The following is a 26,823-nucleotide window of genomic DNA, read 5'->3' as shown; positions in this document are numbered from 1 at the left end:
TATGAAGTGTTTAAGCGTTTCTGTAATTAGAATTAGCAGATGCAATGGAACAAGTGATTAAACACGAGTTTTGTTATCTGATTTTCTGTCTTTGGCTGCACTGCACTCAACAAGGCCCGGCAGGTAATTATGCTAGCAAAATTGATTAAATACAGTCGAAAATTAAAAAAAAAAAAAAAAATCGAGTAACGGCCTATATCCAACTACATTTGGAATTTTCATAATAATATAAATATTACAGAGAAATCAAATATTGTACAGCATATCTATTGAGGTACCTTGCCTAAACTCCTTGACTGCCATTGCATATGGAGATTGATGATTTGAATCCAACCAAGGATACCACTGTGTGGATGTCTGATTCGTTGCAAGTGAAGGATTTGATCGAATAGTACAGCACATCATCTTACTTATCACGCACTTCTCTTTTTGGAAGTAGGTCGGACCTCCTAAACCACAATCTGAACCTCAAACCTAAACATTGGAATAATCAACAAATCAGCAAAATGGAAAATAGTCCATATAGATGTGTTATCATATATCACTTGATTCAAGCGAAATGTATCCCATGATAAAACACTTTCAAAATGTACCCACTTCCCACTCAAACTTTTTCCAAGATAACACCAAAGTTCACCCACTGAATTTGTTTCCAAGTTTTCAAATGAAAATGAGACTACTAATCCTACAATTTGCCACCTTAAGCAAAAGCTACTCCCACACAGAATCTTAGCAACATAGATTTAGCTGAAAATTTAAGATGATGGAATGAAGATTACCAATGGGATTTCTGGAGAAGAACTTTAATACTTCATCAATAATTATAACCTGGAAAATGAAAAAAGAAAAGAAAAGAAAAGAAATAAGATTAAACCGTTGATGAGTAGCAGGACTCTCAATCTAGGCAAAACAGAGCCTAAGGAAGATCCCATCAATTGTATACAATAACATACATTTTCACAACTTATATATTGAACATTTTTTTGTTTTTGTTTTTTTTTTAAAAAAAGTGAATTTAATCACTAGTTATAATAAGTTTTCAATTTAAAGCCCATTGTTCCAAAATTCAGGACATATATTACATCTACTCTATTATGGTTCATCTGAGGAAACTGATCTACTTAGATATCAACAACAGGTGCATAAAGGTCAACAAAAATACTATTGACAAAGACGAAAAAACACTACATACAGGTATTGAAAGATAAAAGACAACCATCCAGTCATCCCAGGATAATGGTGTTACCTGCCAAAACAATTGTTAATAATAATAAATTAATAATTCAGATTGCTTATAAACAGGACAACTAAGCAGAGTTGTCACTCCAAGAAAAATTGTGGTACACCATTATAGAAAAATACTCACAGAGAAAAGAACTGACAGCGGGTGAACATATAAAATTAGTATGTGAAGAAGCATAGTTATGATTATAGAAGCAACAAGCCACATGTTACTCCAGGGAGGAACGACCCTGAAACAGAATTAATATTGTTACACTACAAATATAACAGAAGTTTATTCTCAGTTCCTAATTAAAGCTGAACTACAGCTCATGCAAGTTCCACTGTGCTCCACATGCAAAACCTCCCCTGGTTCCCACGAAAGGTTTTGTTTTGCATGACAAAGTTATCTTTTAACCGATATCATCATGATGATTTCATATATGCAATCATGCACCCTACTAGTTAGTGACATTAATATATTCTGCAGAGAACAACCCCCCAAGACGAAGTCAAATTAAAATAGATAAAAATATTACTCACAAAAGAGATTGATTTTCACTAAGGTTGTTTAAAGCATTGAACATCTCAACAACGACAAGCACAGTCATTGATACAGTAGATGGATGTCGATCATCAAATATACTGCATGGATAAGTTGTCTCCCTTGTTGGGCAAGTGTCAAAATTCATCTGTAAGAAGAAAACAAGTGAAACTATAAAATACCTTAATTAAATTTATTTATAGAAAATTGGAAGAAATTATTACCAGAAAAAGCAAACCTAATATATACTGCTAAAGATTATCGCATCTACACGAACAAAAATATGTTGCCCAGGCCTGAAGCAGTAGAATTCAACTATGTAATTCATTGTAAGTTCACAATGTATAATGTGCTTTCATAATAAACATTTTAGTAGGCGGTCTAACAGTGATTTTCAACTCCATTCCATTACGTATGTTAATGACTTCTCCTTGGTCATACAGCGGTTTCAAGACCTTTTTTAATTTTTAGTGAATCTTGATTAAAGAAACAAATCAGTTTTATTATATAGTTACACTATACATTATGTCCCTAAAATATATCTTGTTTACGTCCCTAAAGTTTCTTTTTTGTTAAAAACAATAACTAGTAGAAAATTTCCATCCTCTCGCCTTCAAGGGATATAATGTCGTAACTTGAAAACTCTTGCTTCTTATTGTTGCTCCGAATCTTCACTATATCATTAATAGGGAGAATACTCGGGACTCAATTGGATACCGTACATTCTTTGCATCTCAGTCATTGTCTCCAAATCACTCACAATAAATGAGGATAAATAATATCTTACCAGTTCAACATATGGTAGTTTGGGGCCACTATCAGCATAAACAAACCACCAAATAAAACCAGCAACGGTTGCAAGGCCAACATAAGCTGCATCAAGCATGCGAGGTTAAAAGGATACAACTACCAAAACAAATTATGTGAGATGAACAACATTAAAGCATAAAATGGCTAGTTATGATTCATTTATAAAGCATGATCAAAACAACTTTTTCACTAACATGTAAATTTGGAAACATAATTGCTGCTCACAATTTTCAACTAGAGTAATTTCTGTTACCTAAATCAAGTTATGTAATATACACACTTTTTGTGTAGCATGAACGCCATTCATTAACATGTTATGATTTGTGAGTTGCAACAAATGAACTTATATATATAATTACCCAAACCACGAAAAATGACAAAATCTTACACACATCTTCCATTGACTGAATACACTATTACACTTGAAAAATATTTTAATTTGATTAAGTCAAACCATTGTTGTTTTGTTTGATTTTGTTCTCATAACGTGGATGTCTTTTTTCTCCCACCTTGTATCATGTTTCTATTAATAATATTCTTCTTTTATCCCCCCCCCCCCCTCCACCTCCAAAAAAAAAAAAAACAACACTCGGCATGCACAAAGCCCCGTGAGAAGAAAAAGAAACAGACACACATAAACCAGGTTACAGTTACTATACAAAAACTTAAAAAGTGTTTCTTTCATTAATAAAGAAGAAAAGTTATTGGACAAAGGAACTGACCAAAGATGTCTATACTGAATAAGTCATGGTAAAGAGTTAAGTGTTTACCTCCAATTACTAGATAACGGAAGAAGAGCCAACCTGTCACAACTGCTTCATTCACCTAGGATTATAAGTTCAAAATAAATAAAAACTTGCCATCATTATAAGACATTGTGATACCCAAGTATTTAAAATCTTGATTATTGAATTGTCGAATCGAATACAAGCCTCACAACTAAGTATTGCCAGAGTACCTTTCGAGGCTTAGCCTTCATCACATCAGAGTCTTGCTTATTGAAGCCAATAGCAGTTGCAGGCAGTCCATCAGTAACCAAATTGACCCAAAGCAGCTGGACCTGGTAAAAGTTGAGGCAAACAAGAAAAAGATATATTAATTCAACGAAAAAATAGAAACAAATATTAATGATATATTTCTCATTGAAACAATGAAAATATCTACTGCAATCAACTTTAAACAAACGACAAGACACACTGTACGAGATAAACACTATTACCAACTACATCTACAAGCCAGGGCCCAGGGCAAGAATCATTGAAACATAAATTAAGGATTTACACAGGATTGAAGCATGTATCAATATGCATCAAAGAAAAAATCAGTAATTTGATATCATATGGAAAATATATGATAGAACTTTTAATTTTCTATCCTTAAGACTTCTGGAAAACAACTGGCCCAATAAGATAACACAAAGACAAGCATTGTAAACTCACAGGAGCGAGAGTATCAGGTATCCCAAGCACAGCAGCGACAAATATACAGACTACTTCACCAATATTGGATGATATCATGTATCTAATAAACTGTTTTGTATTGTTGTATATAGCTCTACCCTCTGCTACAGCCTGCTTCAAAACAATCAGGTTAAAAAGTTGCATAGGGAAATTGCTTTCTAATTGAAAAGGTATGAAGGAAAATAAAGAGAGAGACAGGATACTTGACTTTAGGGAATTGATATAAGCTAGCTTACCGCAACAATCGAAGCAAAGTTGTCATCAGCGAGCACCATGTCTGATGCACTCTGTAATAAAACAACACAATCCCATAGCCAAGGATTATTGGGGGAAGAAAACACAAACCTACTGAGGATTATAGAGTACAAAAGAGTGTAATGACAGTAGATAACACCTTGGCAACAGCTGTTCCAGAACCCATAGCAATTCCTATATCTGCCTTTTTCAGTGCGGGTGCATCATTGACTCCATCACCCGTCATTGCAACCTAAAATATATTGTGAATTTCAAGAAATTGGAAGAAAAAGTTTAAAATATTGTAAAACTGATTATTCCCATGATTACAAGGATACAACAAAGTATTAACATCCGGAGTGAAACTGTCAAAGAATGATAAGCACTTAGTCCTCATATCAAGCAACAAGAAAAAGTGTAATGCACCATACTATCTTTAGATGAGAACATAATGCTACATAAATATGACAAGAAAATTAGAATAGAAGATATCTATGGATGTAAAATAGCACCAACCCTAAAGAAAAACCTTTTGTACAAAGCAATTGCAGTTTAACATTTTGATAATGGAAGCATTTTTGTACCACTTCATTCTGATTTTGCAAAGCTTCAACCAGCATCCTTTTATGAGAAGGCTCAACTCTACATGAAACAAAGACATTCAACTTTTAACTATTGAGTTTTTCACGCAGAAAAATGTTGAACAAAGAGATAAAAGAACTTCTCTTCATGTAATGCCATATCTTTTTAATGAAATCAAATTTTAAAGTATACACATAATCCGGCATACCTGGTAAAAAGTGCCATGCGTTGCAATGCTAGAGTTTGTTGCAGTGGTGGAAGTTCTTCAAACTCAGAAGCAGTATAAGAGCGCTCGGAAAATTCTATCATATGGTCAAAAGCGCCTATCTTGCGGCAAAGGGACTCAGCGGTGGACTGATTCAGCATTAAGTAATTTTAGATAGAAAGACATCTGGAATGTTAAAGCAAAAAAAAAATGGAAGTTTACAGAACTCCAGGAACCTTGTTATCTCCAGTGACAACTATAACACGTATGCCAGCAGTCATACATGAAAGCATGGCATTTCTAACTTCATCTCTTGGTGGATCCAGCATCCCAACCTACAATGGGGAGAAGAGCCGCACAAAACAAAACCAAAAGAAGAAAAAAAAGGTGGAAAAAGTTGACAAAAGATTAGTAGCAGAAATAACAGTAAGAAAATCAAAATATTAAGAAAAAGGCAAAATATAAAAGAGGTCATTTTGGACCCTCTGCTTCATTCACTTGTGTTCACTAATCAGATATGTTAAGACATAAAATTTAAAATAAACAGACTCAAAAGCATATAACCCATTCGATGTCTCAGTATATGAATATAACCATTCAAAGCAAAAGTATATGTTAAGAACAAAGGCTAGATTTGTTTGACTTGAATTCAATATTTGAACTTTTGTATTTGCCATTGAAAAGAAAGCATACCAACCCAATAAATGTAAGATCTCTCTCATCATCAAAGGACAACATCTGTTGACCTGAGGGCATCCATTTCAAAGCCAAAGCTAGGCACCTCAATGTTTCTTTTCCTGCAAAACTGGCCAACAAAATCATGTTCACAATGTGAAATAAAACGAAGTTCACAAAAGTGTACAAGACCAAAAAAAGTTCACAACTAGGAATGTTCTCTGAATCATCTAAATGGAACAGGAAGTGTATGCAAAGTTAAGATACATTATGCTCCACTTCCTCTGCTTTTCTGAATGCACTTTCCTCAATTATCTAAAAGCTTTAAACCACAAAAAGATTCTTACTTTTGGACGTTAATTCTTCAATCTCTCATATTGATGTAATCTAATTTTCTTCTCAATGCTGGTAGGAATAATTACAAGAGTAGTAATTGAACCTGAATCTTTTTTCATGGAAGCTAAACTAATCTTTACATCATCTCCAGAAAAGGAGGCAATGATTCTCCTATTATGAACGGCAATGTCATCTTATCACTTCAAGTGGCAGGATTTTTTTCACTTAAAATACTGTAGTTAAAGGTCAGTTAACTGTTGGAGGATGGATCACTATGACAAATCATCATGGATATTATTTTTTAATGCCTAACAAGTATCCATCAGGTATGAAGCATATAGTTCACTCGACTGTCCCCTTTCCACTGCTAAAGTGCTAATACTGATAAGAACTAAGCTCTCGAAAATTTCAGTTTCATTTTCCTGTTTTTCTCCATGTGTTATCTATTCTGAATGAAGGACAAAAGGGAAGAAAATAAGCTAGATAAGAAAAAATTAGAGCGTATACACATGCTAATTTATAATAAAGAAACCAACCTATGGAACCTTGAAGCCAGCTCTGCTCGAATATCAGCAGTAAGTGGCACAATTGAGCCATCGTCATTACACAGAATTGTTGTACATCTAGCAATTATGCTTTCTGGAGCACCTTTAGAGAACAAAACATTCAATTGGTTTCTGCTGCAAAGCACACTCATCATTTTCCGATCTCGAGAAAATTCCAGCACATCCATCTGCAAAGTATCAGAGTCCAAATGATGAAACTAAATATCCACAGCAATATAACCCCAAAAGTAAAGAAAATCAATTAGTAAAAATATGCAATTATTTGATATTCATAGTTTCAACTCATATGTCAAAGGATTAAGAAAAATGTAAAAAAAAAAAAGGTGACAAACTTGCTGAATCATACCTTTCTAAATTGTTCCTCCCAATAATGGTTACAATAAGAAGCTCGTTCATGGTTACTCAACATGTTCAAGGCTGATGGCATAGAATTAAAACCAGGAAGACCAACCTAAAGATGAGCAAAGAAGCATACTTTGAGTCCAAAACAGGGAGCTTCACACACAAGATTAACATAAATAGGAGAGACAAAGAAACATACAAATCACAAATACAAACCTTTTCTGCAAAGACACGTAGTGCCACTTCAGTTGACTCACCAATTTTTTCATACTTTCCCTTATCAGGATTATACTGCAGGGTTGATTCATTGCAAAGAGCAGAACACATTGCTATGTGAAGAAGACACGGCAATTGAGCTGGAAAGTCAATCTGCAAAATAATCAGATGCTATTATTTGAACAATAAAAAAAGCTGGATCACCAACCATTATAAGTTTCTGTTTTGAATATAAACATCCGTATTCATGAAAGCGCTCAATTTCTTAGTCACCCAAAGGTTCAAATATCATGCAGCATTGGATGATGCCCATCAAAAAACCGAAAAAATACAGCATATTTGGCATTCTGTATCCTTGACGAATACTGTTTAGGGAAGGAAATTAACCTCCCCAACTTAAGAGGAGCAGACCCATTCCTCTCCTTGTATAAGTCAATTAATTAGCTTTCAAATGTGTTGAAAATTTTGCCTGTCCATTAACACAAAAGCATGACAAATAAAGAAAAATAGTACCTGCATCCCTGTATTGTCAAAAATTATGCCTTCAGGTGCATATGTTGTCCCACTGACACTGTATTCAGTAGCAGCAGGACTACGTTGTGCAGATTCAACAACGCACACCTGTGAATATAAAAGCATATAGAGGAGGAAACCAATTTAAAGAAAACAGTAAAAATACTGAAAATGGAAAAAGAAAAATATTATTTAGAAACGTTGAAGTACTACAAAAGCATGGAAGGTATGACAGAGTCAGTCGAAATAAGGGAGGAGTCAAGTAGCACAATATTCATACCTTTAACATGAAGAAAGAGAGTTTAGTTTTGAAATGATAATAGAGGGCTCTATTAATTTCAGGAAGAAGCCACATATTTAACATTCTTAATTGAAAAAAACATCATGGGCAGTGAGATTTATTTTATTGATAAAAAGAAGAATTTTATTAAGATGAAGAGAAGGATTATATAAGATGGAGGATAAGAGGACCTCTATACAAATGTAAAACAAAATAATAAAGCAGCGTGACCATCAATAAGTCAATACAAGATCCCCTGACAACGGTAAAGTTCTCTGGCATATGGCACTCGTGGCAATTAAAAAATCCACATAAAACAAATAGATGAATATAATGTTCATTGATCAATGACAAATAACACTCACCTTTGCAACTGACATCATATTAGTAGTTAGTGTTCCAGTTTTGTCGCTGCAAATTACAGTGGTGCAACCCAAGGTTTCAACAGAAGGCAAAGACCGAACGATGGCATTCAACCTAGCCATACGCTTTGTTCCAAGAGCCAAACACCTATTAATAAAAAAGTAATCAGTACAAGAAAGAGGGAGGAAAACCTAGATCAGATTAGTTTCTAATTGAAAAATATCTGAAGCATAGCATCTCAGATTAAGGATAGCCCTACAATTACCAAGTAATTCCACTAGTGCAAATATATAAGGAGAATTCTATGACACAACAGCCTTTTCCTTTTCTTTTTCTTTTTTCTGTTATTGCCCATACTCATGCTAGTTTTGTCTCTATTTGCTGACAACATGTAATACAAAGAAAATAAAACGAAAATATACTAATGCGAAAATTAGTAATAGCACTTAGACTAGCCCAATATATAGACTGAAACAAAATCAAGTGGGGTTCAATACTATCAGGAAAAAAATCAAGAGGTTACAGGTTATCAAGATAAATTAAATTCACAAAAACCTATCAAGAGCCATAAGTACTTAGAGAAGTTCCCTTCTAACTTTGACATTTTACAATAATAAAGAGTTGTTTCAAACAACTGTGGTTGTTAAATGACTCAAAGTATATGGTGCAAGCTGCCTGATCTTTTAGAGTATCTTTCTCAGAGTTGCAGAGAGACTGAAAAGCTTTGCACTACTGCTGTTTTTTTTTTTAAATCCTAATTTTTTTTGTATCCATTTCTTTTGCACATCCTTCTCTCTTTGTCAATAATGTATCATCTTTCATAAAAAAGAATCAAAAGACCGTGATGATGGTTGAAATTTGAATTGAATACAAACTCCACCTTCAGCTCACAAAAATAATAATACCTCAACGACAGTACTTGATACGAGGAATCTTAATAATATGTTGCCTTATTGTTTCCTTCATTGCAAATTTGAGATTTCTTTTACAAATTAATTACTAATGAATACTATGCAAAAAAAGACATTAATTTAACTTTGTCAATTAAACACCATAGTATGCTTCATTTACTTCACAATTTTTAGATTCAACACAAACAATAACAATTAAGCATTCTCCTACTAAATTTCATAAGAAATCCCATGAAAAATGTCTATAGAAATAAAAATTAAAACATCTGAAAGATAGCATTGCTAATAGAAATGATAAAGAAAAGACCTAGACTCACGTTGTAACAACAGCTGGGAGCCCTTCAGGAATCGCTGCAACTGCCAGGGCAACTGCAATCTAGCAGGAATGTGATTAGAAGTTAAAAGACTTTCATGCTAACAAGACAATATGGTTATTTATACACAAGACCAAAAGTTGAATTAAGCATAGAAGAATACATTAAATGGTACATGAAAAATAAGACTCCAGCATGATTGACTGCAAAACTTGAATATCAGAAAACAAGAGTATATAAATCTTGAGACAGAACAGTATAGCTAATGAAACTCCAAAAAGATAAAGTAAAAAAAGTGGAGTCCTCATATTTGATTACAAACCTTAAAATAATGAATAGCACCACGCAAGAAACCACCATGAGCAGGGTCACGAAAATGACCAATATTTACAATCCACACCAATACGCAAATCCCTGCAATAACCTGATAACATAAACATTGAAATAGCACCATCACAATTTAAAAATAAATGAGAAAAGTGGCCCGCCTTTACAGTTAACAGTTAAGCAATAAAAATATTTGTCACATGAATATTACTTTCATATATTTGATTATCCGTGGTATAATTTTTAGTTGAAACATCTAGGTTTGTAATACAAGTTTCATCATAAACCACGAGTTCATTTCAAGAGGTTTCAAGAATAATTTCATAATTTGTTGAAAACAAAACAATAAAGATAATGATAAAATAAACCAATCTAAATCTGAATCCTAGGATCATACAAGATACTGTTTAATATTGTAATATAGGATAATGACGTATAATATGATACTATGATATGGAGATGTAACTTAACACTTTTTTGTAAAACACATTTAATAATTAATAATTATTTGCCTGGCTTCAAATGAGCTTTCTCATTAAAAGCCACATGTATCTCAATAAAGCAAAGTGTTGCTATTGAAGACACTTCAAACTCAGTCCCAAATCCTAAGTTCAAACTTTTCAAATGCAGAATTGGATGTCTGACAGAACGGCATCAGCTAAATTTGCCAGGCAGGGAACATAGAAATGCAATGATGGTTGAGTAGCTTGTCAGAACAGTTGTTATAAAACAGCAACATGCCCTAATAGAACAAATTTTATGTTTGACAAAATCTAAAATAAGACAATCAGCAATCACCTTGGCTAAAAAGGTACCAAACTCATCCAGCTTCTTTTTCAATGGTGTCGCCTCCTGTAACCAATCATACAAAGAAAGAACAATGGACAAACACTGTTAACCTATGTCTAACAGTCCTTACTAAACTTTCCTTTCGATGTATCAGGGAAAATACACAATACACATGCACAAACATGGCATACATATTAGAAACCTTTTATCATTAAACAAGGTCTTTGGCTTTAATATCACCGATGACCAATTGCAGCATGACGATCTCCAATCATGTCAATTCTTACACTATTGTTATAAAATTTAAACTGAAAAATTAAAAGATTCAACTTTATCATTCCGTAGCTCTACACTCTAACTACTCACCCAAAAATACAATTAAGAAAAAAGGGAAACTTATAGCAGTATTTTATACTTGTACAGGCTCTCACCCAAGACATCTCTACCTTTAAATTCCATACACAACATTAGAACCAACTATCACTGAAGTAAATCCCAACAAGAAGAAGGTTATGTATATTATCTCAAAGTATGTCAGCATTACAATGTTACATAAGAGAGAAATGATGAAATGAATCTCTACCTTTTTCATTATGCTAGACAGTTCTAGTTTCCATTTTCCATTTCAAAAAAGTTGGTAAATAATGCCACGGTCCAATAGAAATACCTACTTATTCCTAACTTAAATGTGCAGGAGGGAGAAATTTTTTTATTATAGATATGTACACAACACGGTCATTTTACTCTTGATGACCATTAAAGACAGCTGCTAGTTTACATATTAAGATGAAAAAAAACTATTAACTGAAGGTCTTAGAAGAAAAAATGGCATGAAGCAAATATAGTAAAACCATCTATATGGCAATTGCGATACTTACATCCTCTGTGTGCATCATTGAATCACGAATGTTGCCCATGGCAGTGTTAGGACCAACTCCCACTACAACAGCTCTTGCCCTACCAGCAACCATAACCGTTCCCTGATTTTTTTTTTTTTTGTTGAAAAATTAATAAATCTCATCTGGTATAAGGCATCTCAGACTGCAAAAAATAGTGGCCTTTCTTTTTGGCCACTGAATATTCAAAACCAGGATATTTTGAAACAAAAAAGTAGCTATGCTAAAATGGGACCAACGAAGTTGCTATTATTACATTTATGTGGCAAAATTATTGAAACAATTTTCATTCGCATTGACAAATATATTTGATATAATAAATAGTTTAACAATTAACATCAGCAGAATGATTAAAATTATAAAATAGCATTGAACATGTTGGAAGCTCCCCCCCCCCCCCCACCCAAAAAAACAACAAAAGAAAAAAAACCCAAAAAAAGGGCTGAACATATAATCCAGAAAATTATTCTTTAGAAACAAACTTAAAACTTATCAGCCACATAGTTCAACAAAGGATTGAACTTACATACCGAGAACAAAATATTTGTTTTGTCTTGGTATACAGCATTTGTTGTTGTGGTTGTTTTAAGCTCTTTCTCCACCGAGCTGCTCTCACCTGTGATAATTTAAAAAAAAAAAAAAAAAAAAGAAATTGATCACTCATTATATTGGCAAGGTGCCTCTTGATTATAGATACAACTGGTGCATGTGAGTGCAATAAACTGATACATAAATGTATCACTATCATAACAACTTAACATATAAGCATGTAAAAGAACTTGCAAGACATATATATGCATATTAGGGAGGAGAGAGACAGAGAATCACATATTTCATATAAGCCTGACTAAATTAATTATGTAATGCTCATTGCACAATACAGGTAGAGGTATCCTCTACTGCTTCTGTCAAACATATGTTCATATGAACAAATAATCATAGCAACATTGAGTACATTCTATTGTTAGCAAAGCTAAATCTCAAAGTTTCATCAAATTACTATGTTAGAAGTGGAATTCATCAATAGGATTACAATAGTAGTCAAATTGTCAAACCTGACAAGCTAAATTCTCGATTTGCCAACAAGTATAAACTAACAATATTACCCACAATATTAAGGATAAATGTCACCTATCATGCCCTCCTCTGATGAATCAGTAGAATGCATCGATTATGTTATATGTAACTACCAAACCATTATCTAAATGCCTGCTAATGTCAACCATAGGTATATTGGCACATGATAATTTTTCAAAATTTTCAGACATGTAAGAAGTAATTGTAGCTTTTTGTAGCAGGAAACATTCAATAGTTCCATTCACATTAAAATATACTACAGCAGGTATACCTGTAAGAATGGCTTGATCAACACGGACTTGACTACTTAGCATCTCAATCATCCTCATATCAGCAGGAATTTTGCACCCCACTATTTAATTTCAAACCAAAACAGTGTCAGCTTTCAGCTCTACAGGATTATGCAAACAAACCAGCTAGTTTGTAGGCATTTCATTTGCATAATCAGCTTACCAGAAACTTCCACAATATCACCAGGAACAAGTTCAGTGGCTGGAAGTATAGAAAAACAACCTGCAAGAAATAGACTATCCCATGCTTCAAAGCTGGTACTATCTAAACTTCAAGAAGACGAGCTTTGACCAATTCAATAACTTCCAATAATGTCATCATCACATATTACAAAAAATAAACAATTTGTACTACACTTCACTAGCATTTTAAGTTTCTGTTTTTTATTCTCTTTCTTCCACTAAACATGGAGGAACATTATTTTGATAGAAAATATGGAGATCAGTTTAGAAAAATGTAAAGGCACGCAACAATAATAAACTTAATTAAAATTACCAAGTTTGATTCTAACAAGATTGCTGGGATGAATGAAGACGTAGAAATATCACTTTCTCTACTTATTTATTTGTATAAAGAAAATTTATTTGAGCAAAGTAAAGGAAAAGAGAATAAGATGTACTCCAAGAAGAAATAAAATAAATAAATGATTCTTATTACCATTTCGCAAAACAGTTGCCACATCAGCTTGATAGGCACGCAGCTCCTAAGATAACACAAAAAGAAAGGAAAAGATGAAAGTGAAAGCAACTTGAAACAACCAGCTCTCTAGCATATGAAAAATCCAACCCGAAAATCATAATAAATAAGATGATTTTCATCATATAACAAGTTTAAATTAGGAACAAACAAAAAATTAGAAACAAGAAAGCTTTAGCCGCAAATTTAGGAAAGCTTCATCCAGAGCCTGTTAAAATTGCCATAACTAAATCATTATGAGTAAGATTGTATATGGAGGTCTACATTATTAGTCCTTTAAATTTACCTCGAGAGCTTTTTCAGCATTTGTTTCCGTAATCACCCCCACAGCTGCATTTGCAGCTAATATCAATAGAATAACCTGAACATGTAATGAATTAATGCATGAAAATATCACCTATTTGATAAACCAGATTCAAGTAAGAGCAATCATATAGCAATAGGAAATTTAGTACATTATCCAACTCAGAAACATTACTACAAAAGGAACTTTCTCAAGTCCTCCATTTCCAAATAGTTTATAATTCAGAACATGAAATATTTAAAACAATGATTCTTCACCAAATAAATTGTTCACAAAAAAGCAAATACAACATCTAAGATCAAATATCATACAGAAGGCTCCAGAAATGCCATTAAGCCCGTTTCTCCATTAACTAAAGCCAGAATAAATGATATCACTGCAGCTGCTATAAGTATCTTCACAAGCAAATCATCAAATTGCTTCAAAACCAATTTCCAAAACGGAGCTCCTACATACCAAATTTGACAGGAGTGAGTTAATTACAACCAGAATCAACTGATTTTATGTCATTAAACAAAATAGTTAAAGCAACACATGACAATGAACTAGAGTGAGAATGGAAAGCAAGAACTCAATGTCATATACTTACTTTTATCTTCAGGCAGCACTGGATACCGATTACCAAAGGATACCATGCAGTAAGAGAAGGGGAAATAAATGTTAATATACAACTACATTAGTAAAATATCAACTACTAACATGAAGCTGGTTAACTATATGCTACATGTAAATTTTCTTCTTGCTAGGTTCACCATAATGATTTTTTTATGTAATGTGCCATCAATGAACACAATGAGAACTCCACCATTTGCTTAGAATGCACCCAACATCCAATTTGTTTCAAGATAAAACCACAATTCTCTGATATCTATTTCTTTTCTGTAAAGCAAAAAATTACTAAAGAAATTAATTCATCGGTGCATGGCCATAGAGAAGACATACCGTTTATACCATACAATCGACCATGTTGAACTACCTGGAAAACAAGAGTTGTTTCTTTACTCTGATTGGGTATAAACGAAAAAGGGAAAAAGGAAAGGAAAATCCAGGCACTCCTAAACTTGATCAGACAAAAAAACAAAAGAAAAAATAGCAAAGAAAGGAAAATTGAAGTACCTGGGTATCTGATAGACCTTTAGTTGGGTCGACTCCAAAGTGATCAAGGACCTAACCACCCAAAAAAGATAGAACTCGCAAAGATTTATAAAGATTATAAATTGAGGGATTGCTAAGCAATGTTAAACAACTTAAGTTTCTCCAAGTGCAACCTAATCAGAATTATGCTAGATATATGCATATGTTTGAAGCTTTGCCGCTAAATACTAATGTAGCTGAGAATAGCTTTATCAACATCATCTATCACATTGCTACTCCCTATCGATATTCATACATCTAAATTCAGCTTCCGAGTAAGGAAAATTCGCATTCAATTTGTTTCGTAAATGTTTGCTACCAGATTCAATTATAAAAAAAAAAAAATGTTTGCTTCCAGATTTGGTGAAGAAATAATGCAATGAGATTTTTTGTTAGAAGGTGGAATAGAAAATAACCTCGGGAATAGATCTGGCAAATGCGTCCTCCATGGAAAGAGGATGAAGAATTTGGATCGAGAAAGGCTTTCCGTTACTTCACTTTACTTGAAGAAGGCTTCACACAGAAAGAGAAAGAAAAATGGAGCATGTGGATTTCATACCTCTAACAATTAATTAATTGATTAATCAATTAATTAATTAATTAATTAAAGATGGTAGTTTTCGTTTCACTTTCAGTGTGCACTCTTTCTCTGTGTTGATGCTGATATACTACGGTGATTGCTGAAGCTGAATTGGTTTGATGGTTTCCCTGAAACTCCAGAATCTCCAAATTCGACAGAGCAACACAGCCGTTACGTTCAAGCAACGTCGTATTGGGCCCATTAGTATTTGGATGAGCCTCCTAATTGGACTTGAGGATTTTCTAAGCCCAAACAAGTGGAATTATTTACTCTCAGAAAACAAAAATGTTGGGATTTGTTTCAATAAAGCACCACTTTTGAGTAGGGGTGTTATCGGTTCGGTTTGGTTCGGTTTTGGATTAAAAATTAACCGAACCGATATGTTCGGTTCTTACATATACACAACCATTCGATTTTCTGTTTTTACAACAACGAACCGAATCAACAGTGGTTTGGTTTGGTCGGTTTTTTTTGTTTTTAATTCCTAATGAGAAGAATATGAATCACAATAATTAAAGGTTCAAAATAGTCAATAAATTGAAATAATAAGAGTAAAACATTGAAATGGTTAGGAGTTGAAGATTTTTGTTGTTAGGTTAAAGGTTAAAATGGTTAAAACATTGAAATGTATGCATATATTCGGTTCGGTTTGGTTTGGTTCCGTTTTTATCGAACCAACCGAACCGAACCGATCGATTTTGTCAGAAAAAAACCGATTTTTTTGGTTTTTAAGTCGGTTGTTGTAATTTTCGGATCGATTTTGCGGTAATTTTCGATTCGGTTCGGTAACTTACACCCCCTACTTTTGAGTAAGCACCCAATGACCCAATCCGATCCTGTAAATCTCTTCAAAAAACGAGGTGATTTCTCTAAAAAAAAAATACATTTTAACCAACTTGAATTGATGAATGATCAACTCACTTGTTCGCTTAAATAAATGTCGAAGGTTTGAATCCCGTCTATCGAGTTGAGGGATACTGTGGGTAGCAAAAAATGGACATTTTGGCCTTTAACAAAATTATTTTGGGATAATACTGTTAACAAACTGTTAAATAATAACAAAAATTAGTATTGTAGGACTTGTATTTTTTATTTTTTATTTTTTTAGTATTAAAACGAGACACTTTTATTTATAATTTATGGGGTTTTAAACCCCACACAATTCTTTTCTATAATAGGACTAACTATCATCACCACTGTCAATGTCTTTCTCATTATCATCATTATAATTTTGACTTCTACTATTTCAATTATGCAATTATATCTTGTCATCATCATTATTTCTTTTACCACTGCCAATAACGACATCATCACCATTCTCTTATTTCAGATTCATAAGCCGTATTCATCTAAATTTGTTTGATCTCATTTTATTATCATTCTTATTTAGTCTTTGTTTACATATTTATATGGTCATTTCTTCAAGAATTTTTATTTACATTATTTACGGTCGATAAGTCCTGGTTCAAACTCACTTCTTTAAAGAAATGTGAAAACTCAGGTGAAGTTGACTTTACGTGAAGTCGACTTTACGTGAAGTTGATATCTGAGCATCGTTAGATGAAAATTTAGTCAAATCAATCAAATTATCTAACAGTTTTCAAGTATCATCTTCACGTAAAGTCAACTGCATTTTTACCTTAAAGAAATCATATCAACTCTGCGATTTGAGATTTTGAATACAAATTTTTGAACCGACACCTATGTCAAAGTATAACCAAAATCAAGCGAAATACTATTTATATGTCAAAGTATAACCAAAATCAAGCGAAATACTATTTATATGTCAAAGTACTATTTAATAGAGTTTTTAACACAAGAATGATATTATCATAAATAATTTTATTAGGGATCAAAATCGTTTTTTAGACAAAGATCGTTTTATCTTTAAAAGAACAGATAAGGACTGAATTACAAGTGTACTCACCGTTCTTTCTTTCTTTCTTTTTAAAAAATAAAAAATTGCATCCAAAAAAAATGTTTTCTATAATGATGTTATATTGTGATGGAGAATACATAGCTGTATGATGGCATGGCGCCGTATGTTTGTTTGAATCCTTTTCAAGTTTCTTCACTGTATACAAAAAGAAAATGATGTGTATAATATTATTTTTTGGAAAATTTTAGATGATCAATAAATCCGAGATATGACACTGAAGATTTGCTAGGATTTAATTTCTCAATATCTTATGTATCAAAGTTTAGCATTGATACATGCTTCTTTAATTCAAGAGAGAGAGAAAGAAAGAGAGAAAACTACAGAAAAGATTCACTGCCAAAGTAACCTAGCTAACAACCTTGGGAATCTCTCCATCTGAGGTAAACTAAGCCATCAAGATAGTGTGTGTAAGCTCCTGCCACAACCAATACATGGAATATTTGGTGACTGTGGCCAGCAATGTCAAACTTCCCTGGCATCCACCTTTCTGGTATTCTTGTTGCGTATACTAGAGCTCCCAAACCATAAAGAACTCCCATTAATATCTCATAGCTTGTCGTTTGCAATGCCTCTGGTTGATGCTTGTGGATTATCACCTTGTGCATTATTGGTGCTATCCCTGAAAACCCCATCAAGAAGAAGAGGGTGGCACGGTACTTCCTGAACTCCGATTTCTGGAAGAATGGGAGAAGAGAGAAAATAATGGTGGCTATGCCCATTACTGTTATGAATCCCAAGTACAGGTAGCAGAAGAATGGGTTGCACATGAATGAGTAGTAGACTGTAGGGTAGAATGAGGTTGCAATAAGTGCTGCAATGCCGGCATAGTCGATCCTCAGCATGATGTAGGAAAGGCGCTGTGAGTGGCAAGAAAGAAGGTGGCATGTGCTGCTTGCTAGCAAGCAGAACATTGCCCCTCCTAAGAATGCATAGAATGGCCACCTTGTTATCGGTTCCATCGATACCATGTCGCCTTTCATTGCATTCTGCAACAATTTAACTAGTCGTCAAGATCGAGTACAAATAATTGAAAACTCACGTGCAGGTGTCTTTTAATAGTTGAAATTGTTAGATGAATCATTTGATAGTACTCATCTAACTATTCTCGACTATCAAATTATTAACATGAAAGCAGCTACATGCGAGTCTCTACCCTTGATAACTAACATCAATCATTGTTCATGATTGCTTAATAACTAACAAAGCCTTTTCCACTTAGTGTAGTTAATTACTTCATCCTCATAAGTTTGATCTTTTAAAACATTCTTGAACAAAAATGTTATAGGAATAGGAACTTACAAAGGAATACTGCTCAGGCAAACAATTGGAGAGAACTTGCATGGCATTCCAACCTGATCCTAAAAAGTCCAATGGATAGAGAGATGCACTCAATTCATGTTTGAGTTTAAGGAGATCAGGCATATTAGGCAATTTTGGCAAGCAATCCAAGAGCTCTAGACGAATCTTGTTCAAATCAGATTTTCCCATCATCTCATGCAAGTTTATGGAATTTAAATCAACCATTGGAGCTTTCATGGCAGTGTAAATGGTTAGAAACAGGAAAAGGAAGAATCCAATCAAATGCCTGGAATTAAGCAATGACATCATTAGTAATAAGTTAATAAGGCTAAGCAAAGAAATGCACAAAGATTAGACACTTACAGAACTAACATTCCTAAAGTTGGGATACCTCAAGTATAGTATAGTGACATTTTTATTATCAAAACATAATTTAACTTCTATGCACGACAATGTAAAAAAGTTTTACAATGTTACAACATCATTAAAAGTAATTAATTTCAGAACCATATAAAATTTTACACTCTGAATATATCAAAATTGACACGGAACCTTTCATGTTAATTGATAGCAAAATGAATTTGTACTTTGTAGTTAGAGGGAAAAAAGTACTTACGTCCAAACGTTAAGTGTCTCATTATGAATAGCGAAAATGCTAAGGAAAATCTGTTTCAATGGCCACTCTGATCTATAATAACCCAAGATGTATTCATTGTCCCTTAAGTAAGTTGGCAGTGAATTGTATTCTACAAGCTGATATTTTAATCTTCTCCATAGTGCCAACACTCCCTTCTTTTCCTTTGAAGGTTCAATTACTTCTCCATAAATCATTTTAGGGGAAGAAACCAACCCTTCATATGCACCACCTATCATCTCTGCAACAATGTACGAAACAAATGCAAAAACATATACATATTCAAAATGCCAATTTCATGAAACCAGATCAGAATAGGATTTGCAAAAGCAATATTATTAGCAAAGATAAATAAGGGCTTGCCCACTAATATCTCTTAACAAAAGGATGCACATTTATATCAGTTTGTGACGAAGATCCAAGAAATTATATTATTCAATTCAAATTAAAGTGTCAGGTCCTTTTTAAGCTTCATATATAACAATGATTAACTTTACTCCATCCTTTAACGTTGCGTCAATTACATTATTCTCTATGGAAAAGTTTAGGGGCCAGCAACTTTGTTAAATTCTGACCAGCATATAACCAGCAAAGAAAAGTGAACCATTAGATAAAATCTCACGCCATTAAAACCATCATTGACTATTTGATGGCTACAAATCACAAAAATTACTGTCCCTTAGCATTCCTCGTTATTTATATATATTTCGAAAAATTAGAAAACAGGCCTTTGTTGCCCCAGATACAAATTGATCAAGGTTCTTGTAAAGAATTCATGATTCAGGTGTAATAATGTAAACAGAGTAGAATATCAAATCAAAGTTTATATAAATTAGAAGACACAGCAAGCTTAAGACAATGCATTGGTACCTGAGATAGATCTGAATTCTGAAACGTGGGGAATTTGTCTATTGGAGATGATAAGGTGGTGGCACCAGAGGATGGTGCCTGGGCATGAGTAAGCATACACCAGAAGAAGATCAGCGTTAGCAATTTAAAATAATGGCATTGCAGAACGATTATTGTGACACCTATTACCTATTCCTTAGGTTTCCTTGGATGCATTAAAACTGAATAGGATCTGTTATTTTCTATATAATGAAAAAATAAATGAATGGTATTAGCATGTGTAAGCATGCATGGACCCACTGTTTCCACGTGTCATGGTTGTTGAGCCTCGCCAACACGTACACATCGTACGGTTACAACTGTCACTTTCTCATCTCTCATATGTCACATTCCACACTCCTTTATAGTCCTCTCCCTGCATTCACACCACCACCACCACCACCATGATTAAGACCTTGAATCCTCGCCAAAATCCGGCGAAAACAATTGAGATCTTGTCAAGGTACAGGCCCATAGCACCAAAGCCCGAAACCGATCTTTCCCCAAAGATCAAGCAATCTTCTTACCTCAGAAGCCTCTGGGCTCAGCTCCAGGCCCGCCCCACCAGGACAAGAAAGAGAGGAAGACCACTCCCTTCTTTCAAGAGACAGAAAACTCACATCTTAGGATTTTGTCCCGCCACATGCCACCTCACTCCTCCTCCTCCTCCTCCTCCTCCTCCTCCTCCTCCCACTCCAAGATTAGTGACACTTTCACTTCTTCCATGTTCTTCTAATTCTCCTTCTCCTTCCCCTCCCATTCTCAATGAGCTTAACACAGCGGGTTTCAACGTGGCACAGAAGAAGAACATTCCAGAAGAGAAGGATCTTTTGAAGCAGTTGCAAGGAGGAGTAGTCAATGCGAGTAGCGTGAATTGCGTGATAGCGCCGCAGGCAGTTCGAGCAGTTGGATCATGCATAAGTGTGGGGTCCATATCCGTTAGCGAAAACGGAATTCTTGTTACGAAAACAGCAGAGCAAGTGGAGGAAGAGGTTGAGTCAGAGGCATTGCCAGCTGTCATAACAGACTCGAAGAACAGAGTGAGGATGGCCAACTCTGCCTACAGGGAGATGGTGGGTGAGCCCGTTTGTTCTTGGCTCCAGTCCGTGGTCACAGGAGCCACGTGCACCAGTAGGATCTGTGGTGACGTGGCGCTTCATCTTTGTGGTTCATCAAAGGTGCCTATTTCGTCCAATGGATTCTCATGCTGGGTGAGGATCGGGTGGAACAATCAAGGGAAGAAGATTGAAGTCAATTCTTTCTGTGATGTTAACAGATTATCGTGCCAATCCAGGGACTATCTTTTCAGCTGGAGATTCCACACAATCAACATGTAGCACTTCAAAATCAAATTAAATTAATATGTATATATGTAGGTAATAGTATTAGCTAGTGAATAGTGATCACATATATAAGCGTTCTGAGTTTAATGTTTACGTTTATGTTTAGATGTCATGTCACTATGGCAGCATGCTCCCTTACCGAAAATGTTTCTGTTAATAAAAGGAAATAATTTATCCAGGATAGTTGGTCTCAACACATGATCATCCTATCTATATTACTCTTAAATACGTAACTAGTATATATCCAAGCTCAAATTATTATGTTAGATTACATATATGATTAAGAAGACGATTAGGTTAGTATGTTAAAGATATAGTTTATGCATGATTGCTTTTGGGTTTAATTATTACGATAAAAGAACTAACAAATTGAAAAAGAATAACAGAATGAATCATATTATTTCATTCAAATACGTTTTGGAATATTTATCATTTTGTTTGGTTTTTCTTTGTTATTTAAGGTAGTCTTTTTTTTCAAAGATAGGAATCGGATTTAGTATTGGATGTAGTGGTTAGATATTAGAAGTAAAATTTTAGTTTTGGAATATAAATTTTTAGTTTTTTTAGTCAAAAAATAAAAATAGAATAGATTGAAATTTTAATAATATTTATTTTTAAAATATTTTTATCTAATTTTTTAAAGAATAAAATATTGTTTTTGTATCAAAGTAAGTTCTAAAATTGTTCTTAATATTTAAATCGTTCTATTTAAATTTCTAACATTTTAAAATTATCTCAATGTTATATTGCTGTTAGAAATTTATTAATAGAATTGATGTCCGGACAAAATTGAGATGATTTTAAAACGTTAAGAAGTTAAATAAGACGAAAATTTTTGAGACAAAAAAAATATACTAGTTAGCAGAGTTGTCAATTCGCCATAATGCGGGGTTGTGCTAGTTAGCGGGACGGGCCGTTTTATGGGGCAAAGCGAGATTGGGTGGGCCGGTCCGTTTTGTCACTCTTAATCTCTTTTTAAAAAATTAACACTTTTATTAAAATTTGACTTGTATATAACCAACAAAAGAAAAATAAGTAATTTTTTACTATTAGACATAACTCACATTATTAAAAAAATTACTAATAATGACTAATTAATGACTATAAATCACAAAATCTGCTAGCATATCGCTCCTCGGCAAAAATAAATAAATAAAACACTCCCACAATAAAGAACAAACACTAGTACACTTATACCACACCACACCAAACGGCTCCCTCTCGTGTCCTCTGGCTCTCATCCTCACTTCCTCAGCCACGAATCCCGCCGGCCAGGCGTCCGCTCCGAGCCTTCTCCAAAGACGACGTCAGTTTCTGCTCCAGACGCAAGCTCCATCGACGACGCAGCGATAACCTCCTATCCAGCCTCCAGCTCCATCAACGTCGCCGCCGCCAGACTCCCCTCCATCCGTCCTCTGTACGTCTCCTCTGCTTGGATCTGAGACTGCCCTCAGCTGGTAAGCCCTCCCATCCAACTTCCAGCTCCGTCAATGGCGGCGCCATCAGCCTCCCCTCCATCCCTCCTCTACTACGCCCCTTCTGTCTTCTGTGTTCTACTGTTATTGCTGGGACCTGTGTTGGATTAAATTTTAAAATCCACAACCATGTGATGATAATTGTAGATTTCAATTTGTTAGTGTCGTCTATATATATAGTAAAATTTTAGTTATGGATGTGGTGAATTAGAAATTTAGAACGCATTTTGGCAATTATTAGGGAAATTAACCATTTTTCTATCTGAGATCATATTTGCAAATCCCATGCATATAATCGGAAGCTTGTTTAATTGTTTTGGTGATTGATTGAATATTTGGTTGTGATTAATTAGCAGAATAATGGCGGAAGATCTGGTTCTAGATACTGCAATCAGAGACTGGGTGCTGATCCCTCTCTCTGTGGTTATGGTTCTAATTGGTGTGCTACGGTATTTTGTCTCTAAGCTTATGCGTTCTTCCCAAACCCCTGATGTCAAAATTGTCAAAGAAGGGTAATTCCCTCTCCCCATTCAACACTATTATGTAGCTGTTTTGCTTTTTTAATTATCTTTAGTGTAACATCAGAGTGATTTTCTGGTGATATTTATTCAGGCAAGTGATGCTTAGAGCTCGGAACCTGCGTGCCGGAGCGAATTTTATTCCAGCTAAAGCTTTCCGTGCTCGCAAGATTTACTTTTGTAACGAGGTTTGTTTACTCAAATTCCATATGGTTTAGATGTGTAATAATATCTTGATTGAGAGAAATTTAGGTTGCATTTACTGTCTGTTGTTGTGGGGGCAAGCAGTTAAAATCTCGATTTTACATAAAATCGAAGGATAACATTGAAAACGTAAAACATGAAATTGTAACATGATTTGAATTGTAAAATCATTTGATTTAATGGAAATTTTCAGAATCCATTGAGTTGATCAAAATAGTAATATAAAAAAAATGTAAGAGTTAAGTCAAGAATATAACCACTTATGTTGTGCGACTTTACGGCACGATCTTATTTGCTTTTGCTTGAACTTTGTTCCTCTGATCCGTTGCTGGATACTTGAGGAACAAATCTGAATTTTCATTTGACATCTTTACAACATTAGTCCAGAACTAAAATTCTTTACAAGTTAATAACCCTAAACTAGTTGTTACTTTTATATTTATTGAAGGAAAATGGGCTGTTGTTTGTTCCAAAGGGACAAGCGCAGAATCCGCAAGCTCAGATGTTCTCCGATCCAAACATGGCCATGGATATGATGAAGAAAAACCTTTCTATGATCATTCCTCAGGTGTAAAAATTAAACTTACATAGCATTTTTTTATAGGATATTGGATTGCACTCCTTACATGTTACAAATGTTATTTATAAGATGTTGTAATAACTTTGGTGTTTCCTCTTGTTCCACAGACTCTTACCTTTGCTTGGGTGAACTTTTTCTTTTCTGGTTTTGTAGCAGGTAACTTTTTACACTTTGCTCTCCTTCCTAATTTCATCCCCACTCGGCAATTCTTCATTGATTGGAATCTTTTTTCTGTCTGTGCTTCTATATGTTTCTCCAGTGTTTCTGTTCATATAAATTGTCTTAAGGTGTAATTTGAACTTTTTCATCATTGTTAATAACTATGCAACTGGCATTTTACATAGCACATACATTTCATTCCTTATGTTAGTGCCATAGAATCACTAATTTTGTTTTGTTAAATGTTTAACTCTCTTGCAGCCAAGATACCCTTTCCGTTGACACAGAGATTTAGGTCGATGTTACAGAATGGAATAGACCTAAGCACAGTAGATGTTAGCTATGTTAGCAGCCGCTCCTGGTAATTTTCATTTTAATGGAACTTGTGAATCCCCCCTCCCCCCCTTCTTTTTTTTTCTCCACTGGTATCCATCTACTTGTTTCACTCAAGTTTAACTGCTGTGATCACATTTTAGGTACTTCCTCAATTTGTTTGGATTACGAGGATTGTTTAGTCTCATCTTGGGGGAGGAAAATGGTTAGTTATGGTTTGAAAACCGGGTACTTTTATATATGTGCTTTTAGTTATATCCTCTATTTCATGAATTTGATTTTTTTTTAATAATATATTCTGCATGTTTTTCATTAGTTTTCCAAATCTTAGATAAGAATGATCACTAACTAGAATGCTGATGTGTTGTTGTTTTCGCTACAGCTGTGGATGATACACAACGTATGATGCAAATGGGTGGATTTGGAATGGACCCTTCGAAGGTACACACATATGAGTGACTTTATAGGTTTTCATAAATGAGAATATCAATATTTACTCTCTTGTCAAATATGAATTTTTTTTTTTCACTTTTTTATGTTTATGGCATTTCTAATTGAATTCTCCCTCCCCTTCTTTTGGATATTTCTAACAAAAAATGATAAAATCTGTCATATACATTTAGTGTTTTCTTCCTGGGGGAGGGGATGGAATTGTGTGTGCGCGGTGTCATCGTTGTGTAATTTGAACCATGTGTTGAGAGAAGGAAAAAAAACGTGGTCTATGCCCAAGGACTTGGGTAATCTGTGTTGTTATGGTTGTGCTTCAATGATGAAAATGGGAAAATAAATTGAATATAGTAAGGTGTAATTGGGAGTCGAATGAATATGCAATCTAAGTCTTTTTCCCCCTAAAAATTTTGTTTGCAGGGCTTGAGTGCTGAGAAAGACAATCTTGACATAACACAACATGATTGGGCCTTACCAAATTTCGAGCAACGCGCTGAAGCTGTGTTAAGGAAATTTGTCAATTGATCAATGTTATGCAATAGGGAGTTTAATTGCTTGCATTAACAGGAGGATACGAACCAAACGTATAACCACAGCGAAAGATGTTGCTGATCGTGTTGAAGCTATTAGTGTATTTTCAAAGCCAACACCTTTCATTATTATTAGAAAGCACTGATAACCAGAGTTTAAATTACACATTAGTTGCATTTTTTTTTTCTGAATGTCCATAATCATAAGAAACATGATTTTTTCCCATGAGACGTTCAACTTTGTACTGTGTTTTAAGTCATACTACTACTGTCTTTATCCATAACTTGCTGGCTTGATGCACCAACTTTATTTGTGGAAATTATTATTGTTCCTATTATTGTTCCTATTCAAGTATCTCGCTTGGCTGTGCTATGAATGTATATGTTACAGCCGTTTGAAATACACTCTCATTGCAGTGAACAGTGCCTCTTCCATTTAACAACCAACAACTGAGTAGGGATAAGGTATTTGTATTTCCCCTTCCCTCTTAATTTTGAGTCATTCTATTTGCTGCTGCACATATCGAAGTCTTGTAGACGTTTATTCCAAGCTCTATGAGCTCAAAACTTGTGCACAAATCGATTCTCAACACCCTACTTCTATCAGATCCTCTCGCTCTTGTGCATTAGGGATTGTATCAAGCTTGATGAAACATCATTGGATACCCTTTACTATTTTGAACTGTTTTGGGGTATGGTTTTCTCTTAGGATTCATTATTTTGTTTGTATTTTTATTTTTTCCTTCACAAAGGGAAAAACTTTTCAAGCAAATGAATCGTGTGAATTTGATGTTTTTATTCAAATCAC

At 34.3% G+C, this 26,823-nt stretch overlaps 4 protein-coding genes across 5 annotated transcripts; 2 read left to right on the top strand and 2 right to left on the bottom strand.

Annotated features, from left to right (window-relative positions):
- Positions 1–54: 54 nt before the first annotated feature.
- Positions 55–15,841, bottom strand: LOC148561319 (calcium-transporting ATPase 3, endoplasmic reticulum-type-like). The gene is made up of 34 exons (XM_088489607.1): positions 15,503–15,841; positions 15,069–15,119; positions 14,895–14,928; positions 14,542–14,559; positions 14,264–14,400; positions 13,935–14,009; positions 13,610–13,655; positions 13,115–13,174; positions 12,933–13,013; positions 12,115–12,200; positions 11,567–11,668; positions 10,698–10,751; positions 9,895–9,996; positions 9,576–9,634; positions 8,350–8,494; positions 7,705–7,812; positions 7,192–7,344; positions 6,980–7,084; positions 6,604–6,800; positions 5,750–5,861; positions 5,293–5,391; positions 5,060–5,205; positions 4,854–4,911; positions 4,430–4,522; positions 4,272–4,322; positions 4,015–4,146; positions 3,534–3,635; positions 3,346–3,400; positions 2,553–2,638; positions 1,765–1,913; positions 1,367–1,472; positions 1,193–1,246; positions 780–828; positions 55–474 (listed from the first exon to the last, which is right to left on the bottom strand). The coding sequence occupies exons 1-34, from the start codon at positions 15,533–15,535 to the stop codon at positions 407–409; spliced, it is 3,006 nt and encodes a 1,001-aa protein (XP_088345733.1). The 5' UTR covers positions 15,536–15,841; the 3' UTR covers positions 55–406.
- A 1,975-nt stretch (positions 15,842–17,816) lies between these two features.
- Positions 17,817–20,605, bottom strand: LOC107606355 (heptahelical transmembrane protein 4-like). The gene is made up of 4 exons (XM_016308413.3): positions 20,409–20,605; positions 19,521–19,779; positions 18,905–19,190; positions 17,817–18,591 (listed from the first exon to the last, which is right to left on the bottom strand). The coding sequence occupies exons 2-4, from the start codon at positions 19,775–19,777 to the stop codon at positions 17,956–17,958; spliced, it is 1,179 nt and encodes a 392-aa protein (XP_016163899.1). The 5' UTR covers positions 19,778–19,779; positions 20,409–20,605; the 3' UTR covers positions 17,817–17,955.
- Positions 20,606–20,821: 216 nt separating this feature from the next.
- Positions 20,822–21,963, top strand: LOC148561318 (uncharacterized). Its single transcript, XM_088490097.1, has one exon. It carries the CDS (start codon positions 20,831–20,833, stop codon positions 21,761–21,763), a length of 933 nt encoding a protein of 310 aa, XP_088346223.1. The 5' UTR covers positions 20,822–20,830; the 3' UTR covers positions 21,764–21,963.
- Positions 21,964–22,908: 945 nt separating this feature from the next.
- LOC107606356 (uncharacterized) lies at positions 22,909–26,296 on the top strand. 2 transcript variants are annotated; one of them, XM_016308414.3, is made up of 9 exons: positions 22,909–23,226; positions 23,598–23,756; positions 23,857–23,950; positions 24,415–24,534; positions 24,654–24,702; positions 24,967–25,066; positions 25,182–25,243; positions 25,421–25,479; positions 25,906–26,296. In XM_016308414.3, the coding sequence occupies exons 2-9, from the start codon at positions 23,605–23,607 to the stop codon at positions 26,008–26,010; spliced, it is 741 nt and encodes a 246-aa protein (XP_016163900.1). In that variant the 5' UTR covers positions 22,909–23,226; positions 23,598–23,604; the 3' UTR covers positions 26,011–26,296. The 2 variants fall into 2 exon arrangements, with proteins under 2 accessions (XP_016163900.1, XP_016163901.1); XM_016308415.3 differs by having other exon boundaries at positions 22,945–23,226; positions 23,601–23,756.
- The last annotated feature ends 527 nt before the right edge of the window (positions 26,297–26,823 follow it).

This window comes from Arachis ipaensis, chromosome B6 (assembly GCF_059453495.1).
Source record: "Arachis ipaensis isolate K30076 ecotype BB chromosome B6, ASM5945349v1, whole genome shotgun sequence".
Classification (NCBI taxonomy): Eukaryota; Viridiplantae; Streptophyta; class Magnoliopsida; order Fabales; family Fabaceae; genus Arachis; species Arachis ipaensis.
Note: the sequence above shows the minus strand (reverse complement) of the source record. Positions and strands in the feature narration are given on the sequence as shown.